The sequence below is a fragment of the Carettochelys insculpta genome, chromosome 3 (genome assembly GCF_033958435.1).
Source record: "Carettochelys insculpta isolate YL-2023 chromosome 3, ASM3395843v1, whole genome shotgun sequence".
Classification (NCBI taxonomy): Eukaryota; Metazoa; Chordata; order Testudines; family Carettochelyidae; genus Carettochelys; species Carettochelys insculpta.
In genome coordinates, this window is record NC_134139.1 from 126704839 (window position 1) to 126719309 (window position 14471).

At 37.5% G+C, this 14471-nt stretch overlaps 1 protein-coding gene across 2 annotated transcripts in view; it reads right to left on the bottom strand.

The window, feature by feature from the left end:
• Positions 1-14471, bottom strand: part of SOBP (sine oculis binding protein homolog) — a 156808-nt gene that overhangs the window by 141272 nt on the left and 1065 nt on the right. For both annotated transcript variants that reach the window (XM_074990783.1, XM_074990782.1), the window contains exons 2-3: positions 3521-3659; positions 1392-1577 (exon numbers count right to left, since the gene is read on the bottom strand). In XM_074990783.1, coding sequence (XP_074846884.1) covers positions 1392-1577; positions 3521-3659 — 325 coding nt within the window. The remainder of the gene's footprint in view (positions 1-1391; positions 1578-3520; positions 3660-14471) is intronic.

Genomic DNA, 14471 nt, shown 5'->3' on the forward strand with positions numbered 1-14471 from the left:
TGATTGATGTTGTTTACTGTTATCAGTAATGGCAGCATGTACAATTCATGTTATAGCCCTGTGTTATAACAATATAATAGTGTTGCACAAATTCAGCATTATGACTTCAGTTTTCACTCACACTGAAAGAGAAGAAAGCTTGAGTAACACAAGTCCTTGATTAAATCTTTAGAAGTAGATCAAGCCCATTTTAAGATTCAGCCTATGTGGGCTGAATACTTTTGCTCTGGAAAAGTTGAAGGAGCAGGTCCAAATAGATGTAAAAATTAGTAATCACTGTACAAAATATACGGGAAAATATTTGGCAAGAACAGATTTGATAATGTTTGAAAATTTTTCAAATATTAAAATACCTTATAATATTAAAAATGAAAAGGCAAAAAATAATTCATGAGGCCAGCTGTCAAAATATTATATACTGAACCAATATGTATTTTAAACTGAACTTTTGTAAATGGGGAGAAGGCCATTTCACACTTGGCCCCTGATCTTGCAAGCTGCTCTGTCCAGCCCGTATTGGTGGAACTCTGTCTAGGCGTAGGAATCCACTGCATAACAGGGGTCTTAACAATTAAATACATCACCACATTTCTCAGTCCTCTGATGGGCTAATAATGTTATTCATTGATACACATTTAGCCTATATTAAGGCCACTCGTACTGACAGTGAAGCTAACTCAGTTCAGCAACACTCCCAATAACCTCAGTGGAAGCAGGATTGAACAGGATGAATTATTTGCAGTGTGTTCAACAGAAATAACATCAGTTAAACACCCTAGTGTAACAATAACAGTTACTTTAGCAGACTGGTAAACAGTGTGCAATAAATAATTTCCTCAAACTCTGACAAACATCATGTTAGAAAAAAGACCCCAGTAAGAAGTTCATTAAATTCTTAAAACATTTCAGCATTATCTCCTGAGGTAGAGTTTACATCATAAAAACCCCCCAAAGGATAATGAGAACTGAACAGTCTTCCCGGGACAAGCCTGCTGGGCTGACACAAGGATTTGTGATATCTGACTGTTTAGTTATATACTTTGTGGACCATGTGTGTAATACAATCATCTTTCATTAATATATGAAAAGACTATACATAGAAGAAAAATCACTTGTTTAAAACAGATATTGTTGAATTGGCGAGACAGTATAATTCAACATCCAGAATTTCACAAGCCATATAAATAAGTACAGAATTTCACTTGTTGTCCTGATACTGCAAGAACTTTATAAAACCTGCAATACAATAATACTCTGCTGCTTCCTATCTAAGGATCATTCCTATCTAAGTCTACTGTAGCAGCCTTTAAAAAAATTAAATAAAATCTTTTACACATGAACCACAATTTACGATAGTTATAATTCTTTGAAATGTTTGTTATATGATTTACCTGCTGGTGGCTTTATGAAAGGTGGTGGGATTAATGGTACAATAATGGGCACAGTTCCATGATCCTTTGACCCTGCTGGTGAGTCTGAAAGTCCATTTCCTGTGGCAAGCCCTGGATAGCTTGTGTTTATATTGTATGGTGAAATAACACTGTCCTCAGGTAATTTTGGTTTTGGCAAAGAATTTTCTGTAAAAGAAAAGGGACAACCCATACAGAATGGCAGAAGTGTTGCTTAGGTGCACCTACATATTTTCACTAATCTGTTGATGTATTATTTTCTAAAATAGAAAGAGCAAATAATAAAAACAAGAATACTTTCTCCACCAAAAGCCACTACCTTATTCCAGCAAAATTGTAATATTTTAATCAAAAACTGCATTAAACTTTGCTTCAAAACAGTAACAGACTCTTTTACATGGGCTGAATATGCCTGATTTATCCAATGATATCACACTTCACTGGCTTCTGTATCAATTATTTTCATGGCAGTGAACTGTGATGTCACACACAGGATTATGGTGTTAATGGAGAAATAATGCAAAAAGGGTAGACTGATAAAATAAGAGACCTCTTATTCTGTTCCAATAACTAATAATAATGGAAATGAGGACAAAGAACAAAACAAACATCAACATTTTAGAAAAATATGATTGTAATTTTTTTTAATACAAAACCACACCTGAACTCTTATTTATAGGCACTTCTTTGCCACACTTGACTGCACTAAGGGATAGGGTTTAACAGGATTCTAGAACAATTCTTCCTCTTCTCACAAAAAAAAGCAAAAGGACTGTTTCCCCCCCTACAGATTCTGTAAGCCAAAGATTTCTACCTGGCACAGGTATCCAGCATCTTTGTTTTCACTATAAAACATATGACTTGCATAATGTATTTATAACATTACATAGGATCCTACCTGTTTTACATGGTGAATAAAGTGTTACGCAGACTTATTCTTACAATGTGACACAAATTTAATTCCACACATTCTATTATGGCTATAGAGAATCCCACATAAGATTCATTTATTAAAATGTATGAAGAAAATAAAATATGTTGGAGCACAAGAACAAGTTGTTTTAAAGATGTCTTACAAATACTGTATGTTAAATACAGTACAAATACTAATTACCATGTTGGTAACAGTATATAACTAATGGCTGCAAACATTTAATATCTATACAATTAAATTGTTTTATCTTACCTCTATTTTTTCCACCTTTTATCTAGCACCCTCTCCTCCAGTATTGGGCTCTTTGGTGCCAGTACTCATATCAACACTCACTGAATACAAGCCTCCACAAAGAAATCCCAGAGACTGGTGCCCAGATATGCAGCAAAATGATGCAGTTCAACAGTGCAAAGCCTCTGTAATTTCCTCTCTTATTTTTTTTACCTCAGCTTTCAGAAATTCTTGTTGGATAAGTCAAGATCCAGCAATTTTCTACTCTTTCACTCTGAAGAAATTTTCTTCTTTTCACTGTGATTGCAATTCCCTATCCATCTGGTGTAGCTGAAGAGTCAAAATGTAGGAACTGAACTGCTGAACAGAAAGACTGAATCCCATTGTTTAGCTTTTAAACAAATTCATATACAATATACGAAGGACCAGATATACGGAACCCAAACAAGCTCCACCCCTAAAAGCCTTTCTAATGCACTTTCAGGAAATAAAATATTAAAGCAGAAAACTTTCTGAAGTAACCCTTTGTAACTACCACTCATGGCACTGCTGTGCATTCTGAATGTTCTAATTCAACATCAAAAGCCTCAGCCCACAAATTTTGTTGGAAGGAAGATTCAATAGACACAGACTGCTCAGAAAACACTTCCGCATTTTTTCAACTTTTTGGCAGCTCCTTAGATTCTTGGGTGCATGAGTATCAACTGGCTCAAAAAACATTTACTATTGGAGACACATTAGTAAGGGTATATTAGCTGCTATGTTGCTAAATACTGTGCACTTGCATTCTATTGCTTTCCGCTTACTGGAAGGCACTATCAGAGATGTATATTTAAATCAGCCACAGAATAAGCAACAAAACATGAATCACAGTGCAAGCCAATTCTGGCAGGTTGAGATAGTTAATCCTTCCTTGCATGAACAAAGGAACATTAAATGTCATTACCTTTGAGAACAGAAATGTGCTGCCGGCTCTCCCCATCTGCAGAGTAGTTCCTGAATTCAATATCTTCTCCATCTTTCAGTTCAACCTTATCATAACCATACCAGCCAAGGAGCTCATTCATGGTGTTCTCTGCAAAGTTCTGAAAGAGAAGAATTGCCTTCTTATTTATGTAATCAATAATCATTTGAAATGAAGAGATGTATGCATAAATCGAATTCTATTTGCAGTGTACCATGAACTCTCAGATTTGTTTCATTTCCCTCAGACTAATGTTCATTTTTCAAATCAAGTATATACAATGGAATGCATTTAAACCTCAGTGATGCACACAATTATGACAGATAATCATTTGATTGTTATTTAAAGCAAATAAGGACAAAGAGGATTATTTATTATTTTTGCTCAGGAATTCAGTCAGTTACATTTTAGAATATATTATTCACAAAAATTTGTCCCAGGCTATCATAATATTTAACATTACAGCAGAAAAACAGATTTTTCACCAGCAAGCAATCTCACTTTGTTACAGCTCTTTCAACTAAAAGAAATCACTGACCCTAGTACAGTTCCTGAAGGTGGAGAAGCACCATACTGAATAAAATCATAAGAAAATCTTTTCAAAAGTAAGATTGCAATGTTGAAATCCCCAAAACAGCAGTATTATGGTAGTGCATGAGAACCAAAAATGAAATTGACTACAAACTGAAACTGGAACTAAACACAGCTAATTTGCCCAAAATGTAGCAGCTGGACTGGATCCTGATCTATGATCCTGCCCTGAAATAGAGCTTTGCAAATGCAGCCTTCCTTTGTTTTCTACACTGCAGCTAGGAAAACACAGCCCTGAAAGGCTAACCTAACAGGATAGACTCCAGATGGACTCTGTCCTCACTTAAACTCCAGGCAACTTCAGTAACTCCAGTGGATGCTTTATTCAAGAACTCAGCCTTTGAGTAATTCCTAATCACGTGTCAGAGAATACATAATTAACAGCTATAGGCATTTATTCTTGACTTGCAAAATGCACAGAAACACAGATACAAACTATTTGCAACTTTAGGATCCAGCCAAGATGATAGCAAGGACCTATAATGTCACAAAGGTTTAGTAATTCTAGATAAATTGAACGAGCTTAATTTCTCTACACAGTAAACTCATATCCAGCAGCACCGGAACTTGGAGGTTGCTGGATAATCAAATATTCTGCATAATAGAGAAGTATACCTAGCAATGCATAACACTAAAGAAAAACAAGATTATATATTAAGAAACAAACAAAAATGTATGAAAAGTACTTTATTTACCAACAACTGTAGCATTGTACACTGTAAACTTATACTGTATTTGCATGGAAAATGTAACTATAATTTACTTACAGTTAAAATGGCAGTTATTTTAGAATGCCATATTATAGAATGCCAGTTAAGACAGTTTACTGTACAAGATCAGTGAAGTGCAAAATGTAAACAACAACATGCTTATTTCTAATGAAGTCAACTGCTCTTTTACTATTAAATTTCAACGGAAATAGATATGGTCCTACATTACTGGCAACATAAGTGAAGAATCTCTTAAAATATTGTTTTTAAAGTCTCTCTTTATAAACAACTCAAAATTAATCTTATTTTTATTACTTTAATATTAGTACTGCAGGAGCACTTGAAGACCACAGCTCGATTATGCAATGTAGCCCCTGCCATAAAGAGCTTACAGCAAAGTTTGTGAGCACCTTCAAAAATTTTTCCATGTGGCCCCCTGACCTGGAAGGGGGTGCCCATAATAATTAAAAAGCAGTTCATTATCCTCTTTCAAATATTTTTCTTAAGCTTCTATTTTTCCCATGATGGCTAGAAAAAACTGACAATGACCAGACTGCAGGTTCACTGGTGATACCACTGTAAATCATGATGACCAACATAATTCCACTGTTACTCTGTAGTCCCTTGTCTGCTTGATTTAATTTGTTTTCTGTCTCCTTTTTGGTGAGGGTGGCGGGGGAGGAGAGCATTCACACTTCAATGTGACTTTCATTGGGAAAGCATCCCCTATTTTGGTGGATACATATTTCAACCCCTATGAGAGACTTTTTTCTTTTCCCTCACTTTATTATCAATAAAGAGCCAGTGTAAACACTGAGGTTTCATCAGCAGAACTGGCCTCCATCAATATCCTACAATGCCTGACCCGATGTCTCTGCTCAGTATTTTGATCTCAGGTGTCCTGTCTGAGTTCTGCTAGGAGAGTACCTGCCACAGTGGAATCCTGGTCCATAGTTCTTAGCACTGCAGTAACACAGATAAATAATAAGCACAAAAATAAAATTTAAGACAGTGTGCCTATGACAAACAGAGCACAAGGGAACAAAGTGTTACAAATAATCAGTAGTTACAGCACAGCAGTTGTCTAATCATGGTCACGTTTTTGGGTAGGCATCATGGTATGAGTGGGTTTTAAGGAGAAATGTAAAGGAAGACAATGCAGTGACCTTGTGGATTTTGCATGGGATACAGCCTGATGGGGCTCATCTGAACATCTGACAAATGGGCAATCAATGGTAAAGCAAATGTAGGGCTCATACGTTTTCATAGCACATAAAAAATGATAGTTTATAAGAGAGTAGAATAGTGGGCCTTGAAACTGGTGACAGATGCAATATAGGAGGGGGTGTTAGTGGAGAGATGCCAAGAGGTGGGTAACATGGTCAAAATGATGAGCCACAAGATTATGTTTGCTGCAGCGTCAAGATGTAGAAGTGGGTCTGGATCAGAGGTCAGCAACCCCCCAGCAGGGGTGCCAAGAGTGGCATGCATGCCCGATATTCATCAGCACATGAAGCAGGAGCTCAGCCCTGCCTCTCTTCCCCGCTATGCAGCCAGGAGCTTACTCAAAGCCATACCACCTGTGGATTAACAAACGACCAGCTAACACTACCCACCACCTAAATGAATAAAGATGCAGTTCTTTACCATTTATTAACAAAGCTGTTGTAAGTAGGACTATTAGCTACTTTAAAAAGTGTCACCAGCACTCAGACCATACACAGAGATCAAAAGGTCAAATTTCAACACTCCACCACAGAAGGCTGATGACCTCTGATCTAGACAGAGGGCTGAGTCAAAGATGGTACCTTATATATAGGCCTGAGTAAGAGAGAGGAGTAGGTGGTGGTTTCTGAATGACAAGGACCAAGGATAGGTCTTCACTAGAGAAGATCAACCCTGCTGCAGTCGAACTTCTGGAGTTCAATTTAGTGTGCCTGTTAGAGATGCAATAAATCTAACGTACAGAGCATGTTTGCACCAGTACTCTTCCCCCTAGTTAAGAGTAAAGGAAGTCGATGGGCGCGAACACTCGTGTAGACTTCCCTTAGTGGAGATGGTGTGGATGCCTGAAATAAGGTATGTCAACTCCAGCTTCATTAATTGCATACTTTAATTTGACCTTCTGCTGTAGCACAGACCTGCCCTAAGGAAAGAGCAAGAAGAAAGATTTGGGGAAGACTCAAGAGCTCATTTTTGCACATGGTAAACCTGAGTTGAGTCCTCAAAGACATCTGCCCAAAAGAAGGCTGAAAAGTCAACATGGTAAAATCTGGGTTACAGTGAGTACCAAAGCTCTGGATGCTTCTCTGGATGATTGGGGAACAAAAGGGCATATGTAATTCAATGCTGATCAATGCAATGTTATACACTATGGAAAGCATAATCCCAACTACGCATACAAAACTCTGGGATCTAAATTATTTGTTATCACTCAAAAAAGAGATCTTGGAATCACTGTGGATAGCTCTCTGAAAACATCCATGCAATATGCAGTAGTAACCAAAAGCACCAACAAATTGTTAGGAATTGTTATCCATTAGGAAAAGGATAGCTAATAAAAGAGAAAATATCATAATGCCAATATATAAATTCATGGTATACAAATTCACCTTGAGCACTGCATGCAGTTTCGGTCATCTCATCTCATTAAATATATATTAGAATTGGAAAAGGGAAGGTTACCAACCATTATTAAGGGAACAAATTAATGAAGAAAGATTAAAAAGGCCAGGACTTTCAGCTTGCAAAAGAGAACTAAGAAAGGATATGATAGAAGTCTATGAAAATTGTGACTGGTGTGTAGAGAGAGTAAATAAGGATGGCTGTGGCCACACTAGCCCCTCCTTTCAGAGGGGCTATGGTAATGTGGCACTTTGAGATATTCTAATGAGGTGCTCACATGAATATGCAGTGCCTTATTAGCATAATGGCAGCTGCGCAAGCTTCGAAACTGTTGGTTTCGTAACGCAGCTGCCCTTGTAGCCGGAAGGCCTTTCGAAATGACCCCCAATTTCGAAATTCCCTTCTTCCCATCTGGTTTTGGGAATAAGCAACTTTCAAAATCAGGGGTCTGTTTTGAAAGGCCCCCTGGTTACACGGGCAGCTGCATTTCGAAACCAGCAGTTTCAAAGTGCACATGGCTGCAACTATGCTAATGAGGTGCTGCATATTCATAGCAGTGCCTCATTAGCATATCCCAAAGTGCCACATTACCATAGCCCCTCCAAAAGGAGGAGCTAATGTGGCCACAGCCAAAGTGTTATTTAGTTCTTCACACAACACAAGAACCGGAGATCACCCAATGAAATAGGCAGTAGGTTTAAAAACAAACAGAAAAAACAAAAACAAAAGGAAGTATTTGCACAATGGACAGTCAACCTGTGGAATCTGTTCCCAGGAGATGTCAAGAAGACTAAAGCTATAACACATTTCATGAAATAGCTAGATAAGTTTATGGAGGACAGGGCCACTAACAGCTATTAGCTAAAACAGCACGCAAGCACATGATCTGGGTAGACTTGATTGCCAGAAACTGGAAGTGGATGACAGGGGATCACTTAATAACTGCCTGGTCTACTTATTCCCTCTAAAGAACCTGGCATTGGCCACTGACAGAAGACAAGATACTGGGCTAGGTGGACCTTTGGTTTGACCCAGTATGGCCATTCTTATATCCTTATGCATTGAAAAATCACAACAATATGGGCTTGGGTGGTGGGTCTCTTTGGCCTGTAGTGTTTAAATGATAATGCTCTGCACTCCTGTAACAGGTCCATCAGAGGTTCTCAAAGAGATAGTCTAAATATTATGGTGAAAGTCAGTTTGCCGGAATAAAGGCTATGTAGTTAGATTTTATCCTGATGCAGTTTGGTGGGGAATAGATGGTAGAGATAAAAGGGGTTGTTATTTCAGTCTATGGACCACACAATTACCTTCTAGTGTGTGTAGGGATTGGGGCGTGGAACATGAGACGTTTAGACTCCAGCACTTTGTATTGTTGTTTAGCTGCTCTGCCAGTAAGCCCAACTGTATGGTCCCATGGAGGGACCAGCATCTAGAGGCCCACATCTGATCCTCTATAACAGAATGTCATCCATTAATCAATTGAGTCCCTATTATGCAATATTCACACAGACCACAAAAACAATGTAGAGCTCTATTGAACCCCACTGTACTTCTGCAGATCACTGTGCTTGTAGATTTGATTTCAAGATTGCGTCCTTAAACATCACAAAAGCCCTACAAGACAGCAATTAATGATAATATTCATTTCACACAGAGGTAAACTGAGGTACAGAAAGGCTGACTAATACCCATGATCACGCAATAAATCAATGACACAGCTGACAGTAAGAACTAAGAACTCCTGACTCCCTATCTTCCATACTCAGACCATCGGATAATTCTTGGGCGTGTGTTGGCCAACACTATACATTTATTATCCCAAGTTAATGATAATCTTCAGCTGTGCTTTCTAGTGCATTGAAAGAGTCAGTTAACCCACAGAATTGCTAAAGTGAAATGTCCTGAAATATGATAGCTTGCAATGCAGGTATGCAGCTGCATACTAACATCTGTTTAATTGCCATAATTTACTATGGTTTGCAACAGACTCATCTTTGCCAAAGAAAATGTCCTTAAAATACTGTAGTACTCCAGGGACCCTTGGATAGGTAATAACAATAGCTTACGATATTTATTTGCCCCTATCAGTCCCAAACAATATATTGTAATTCGGCCATGTGATTTGATTCCATGTTCTAACAGGATCAATTCTTGTACACTCTCCTCTCTCTCGCTCTCTCTCTCTCTAAAAAATTGTATCATTTTGCTCGATTGTAATTTGACATGAATTTACTTCTCATTCAGAGGGAGGGGAAAATTTTTGGGCTTCTGACTGTGCCTTCTTTTATGAGACTGATGATATGAAGCAAAAGAAATCTTGTCTCCATTAACACTGATTACCTTTACAGGATTCATTTCATTGTAATCATATACCTTCAGTTTGACCCTATTTGACAGAGTATTTTTCCCAAATTTTTACTGATGGATATATTTTAAAACAAAATGGTGTTTTCCCTTCATTTATCTTCCCTATTCTCTCCCCTCTGACCCTTATTCCAGGGACAGGCCTGGCAAAGACAGAGACAGGAAACACAAAAGAGAAAGAGTCTGTCAGACTAATTTTCTTCTAGGTTTTACTGCTGAGGAGTGATTTCAGATTTTGGAGGAAGCAGAGTGGCTCCATTCCATACCCCTGCATGAGTGACCCACCAGGTGCAAGACACTGAGAATTCATCTCAGGTACAGAAACAGCATTAAAATGTGGGCATATTCGCAACATGAATTTGATCACTTTTTTCCCACTCCACACTTTCTCTGCTCATTTACGTTGACACAATTTTGGATTTTATGCATAGACTGTGATACTGTCAATAAATAAATTTTCCTGGCCCTTCTTTCATTTCCTTCTTTCTCACCCAGCCACCCCTTTTATTAATGCTGAAAGGTGGATTTAGCTCCCTCAGTTGTATAAACAGTTAATACACAGACTTGTTACTCCACTAAAGAGGACAGGAGCAAGTCTCTCATGCAGATGATAAAATCTGCCCTGTAAATATCTCATAGATCTACTTCCATGAAAATAGTATAGTTGAACAAGTTGAACCTCTCTCATCCAGCACCTTTGAAACCTGACCAATACCAGATGAGAGAATTTATTGAATGAGATGAGGTCAATATATTTTAGCACATTACCAACACTTCCACCACTTACTGGGCTCTTAGAGGACAACGTAGCAACAGCACAGAACACAGAGCCAGGACTGATGGCTGCAAACAAACTTTATGAGACTACAGGAAACTTGGCCACACCCATCGTTAAGTGGTTGTCCCGCTAACTAAAATCATCCCAGATTATGGATGTTGCTGGATGAGTGTGTTCTGGATTTACAGAGATTCTACATGTAGCGCCCTGAAACAGTACAACTGATAAACGCTGAATGCTTTCACTTTTACAAACACATTTTTGCTTTTCAGAAGGGAAAGGAGTAGTTTCTCTGGAACCTTTTTAATATTTACACTATCTGGCTCATTTCAAATGCAGTCAGCGTTGCAGTGACCGTTATATTTTGATAGTGGTCCTTTCAAAATACCAAACAGGGAATATTAAAACACTAAATTGAAGACTCAATTTTGATGAGTTTACTATTAAACTATAATATATGAAAACAAAAAAGTAGTCAAGTAGCACTTTAAAGACTAACAAAATAATTTATTAGGTGAGCTTTCGTGGGACAGACCCACTTCTTCAGACCATAGCCACGAAAGCTCTCCTAATAAATTATTTTGTTAGTCTTTAAAATGCTACTTGACTGCTTTTTTTTGGAAGACTAGCACGGTTTTCTCTCTGTTACTATAATACATGAGTGTGTTTTAAACTCCAGGCATCAGGAATGAATCTCAATTTTAGATATAAAAATCACATATTGAGAATATTTATAGATAAACTCTTAGGGCACAAGGAGGCAGCTGTGTGAAATTATAACACAGATTAATCACTAATTTTGCAAATGACTAAGAATCTAAACAGGTAGATAAATTAAGTCTTGTTTGTTTACCAGAGTTTCTAGCACACTATGCTTGAGGCAATCACATGAAATATATTCCGTTAAATTTGCTTGAATCAGTTAAAGTCACCTTTTTCACATTCTTAAGTTTTTCTGCAACCCCCAGGAGAATAGCACATGAAAGTAAGTATGGATAGAATGGTATAGAGCTTTAGGTAGTCTTTAGAGACTACTGTATTGATTAGGCTGTAACAACAATTTTGAAAGGTGTCAGATTGCTTTGATTGTATTCTATTCAAGAATATAAATGTATGTTGTATTATTCATAATAGTCACTAAAAAGTACTAAAGTGATAAATTACACAGACTTAGTTTCAGAATAACAATTTGTTATTTTTTTTAACTGGCATATGAACACCCATTTCTGAAGACAAGTAGAAAACATAATGTGAGGGGAAAAAGGAGAAGAAATAAAGACAAAAATAAATAAGGGGAAAGAGAGAGACTGTGAAGGTCAACATGAAAAAACATTTCTATCCGAATATTTTTAATTGAAACGTAATAGAGGGAAACTATGCAGAGTCATGTATTTTTTGCACACAATGTTGTATCAAATTTAAATTTGTTACAACAGTCATGTACATTAGGCTAGGGATAACAAAAATGTAACTCAATATCTGGCATAACAAAATAGTAAGCAACATGAGCTTCCAGTCTTATTAAAACTGAGTTAAAAGTGACATTACTGATGCAACCTCTGAAAACCGAGCAGTTTGGGTTTAGTGATCATTCTTGAGTAAATATGTGACTATGTCAAACAGCAAATCATGAAGGGAGTCTTTGTGATGAGGTAATTTTATTGCTCATTCATAGTGCCTAGCATTTTCTGAACTTAAAATAGACACTTGTACCAATGGCCTTTTTATTACCCAAAGAAAAAAAACCACCCCCCTCAGTCCTTTTTCCTTTCTGCTAGCAAAAGGAAGCAATGTGATCCAATGTGGGCTGAAACCTGAGTAGGTCACTGTATACCATGATAAAATTCCCTAATCCTGGAGCCAAATTTCCCCGAGGGGGGCCCTCCTCCTACTCCTTCACTTTCCAAGCTGACTTTTCCATTCCCTCTCTCGTCTTTTCCTCCCCTTCATCTCTTTCATTTCCCCTACCTTGAAGCCTTGATATCTGATCTGCTGCGGGTACTCAGGTTACAGTTTTTACAGCTTAGGCTGTCTATTGCTGTATACATTCCTTTCTTTCTACTCTGCTGTGATTACTTACCAGAGCTTATTTTACACTGGTCCAGATGAAAGCAGTTCAGATGAAGGGAAACAGTCGGTTTGAACGTTACAGATATGAACTTACAAAAAGGGCACATTGTGCTCTCTGTGACATTTTGTTGCACAGACTTTATACAGTGTAACGAATGTATGTTACTGTATTCTTCATATTATGAAAAATAAACATTAGAACAGATTTTTATTAATTGTATAAATATATCAGGAAAGGCAAGGTATCCTCCCACATTTTTTAACATTCTCAACAGCACAAATATGCAAACATCTTGTTTTTTACTTTGATTATAGTTAGACAATCATAAAAAGCAACTGCTCTGACTAAAAATGGGGTCTCCTAGCTCAATAGCATAATTTGCACTAGTAGGTAATCTGATCTTTGTGAAAGCTACTGCCAAAATTTATCCTATCCCAGCTCAGGAAAAAGTATCTGTTCTAAATTCCATTCATATCAGCATACAACCTGTGATTTAATTATTAATACAGTTAAAATCTTGAGGTTTGTAACATTAAGCAGTCAGCATGGATTACAAAAGAAAAACCCTCTACACCAAAGTTAATTCCAATACTCAATACCAAAGCAATAGCTTAAAAGTGTGTATTTTTTCCTTCACACAATGTTGTTTTTGTTTCTTCCTCACCATTTCAGACAAACATCTGTTATACTGCAGAAGAACAACTATCTCCCAAACCGCTGAGTGTGCCTGCAGCCAAAGTAAACAAAACAAACCCAGAGGATCCAGCACAGTCAGCCTTTATATCCAGCCAGGATAACATTTCGCATGTTTTGATTAAAATTAGCTAATTTGTAATTCTAGAATCTATGAAACTTAAAATCTGCTCTCCATATATAACACATTAAGGGGTGCTTTAAAATGTGATAGATTTGTACAGCCCCAAAAAACTATGGGATTGTGATGAGCAATTACTGTTATTAGCAACAACCTTTAGAAAGTCCCATCCAAAAATAGGAACCATTACAAATTTCTTAAAGAAACAATAATGCTCTCTGGGGGTGGAATCTAGTGTGGTTAGCTCTGGGTATCAGTGGCAACTCTTCATTGTCAGTTAGCCCTTGTTTTGTTCAAGACCATTAATACTGTCCTTGTTCATATTTCCCGTTCTGGTGAGACACACTCAGTACACAGACAACATGGAAAATAGAATTCCCACCTAAACCACTAAAGAATGCTTAGTCAAATTCGTAGGGCAGTTTGGGGGCTGGAGAGGAAATGTATGCAGCATTCCTCTTTAATGCTGGATGAAGACCAATGGCATATTATAAAATATCTCAATAGGTGTGTTTCTGTATAGAATGACATCGGTAACAACGTTTTCACAGCAATATTCCGGTGACATTCTGTTTTAGGATCAAATGATCATTTAAATAATGACCGTTTTATAATACACACTGAATTGTTTTAATTTATAATTCCCTGTTTAAAAAGTAAGTTCATCTGAAGTCCAGTAATACTCTTGCAGTTGCGTATGACTCATGGGGAAACTATAGCACAGGTATAAAATAAATGCAGGTCAGGGAATAGACAGGGAAAACAAAGGCGCAAAATAGGACCAGCCCGACCTAGAACTGCGACCTAATAATAAAAGAAGTCCTGAAATGTGTTTTTGTGCAACCTCTCCCATTTTAACAGCTGGAGGGACAGCCTCCAGCGCTACCTCTCCCACACAGCTGGACTGGCACAGTTTCCTATCAGACAGGAATAGACTCCAAACAATAAACAGTCCGCTCTCAACACCAGCCCTCGGG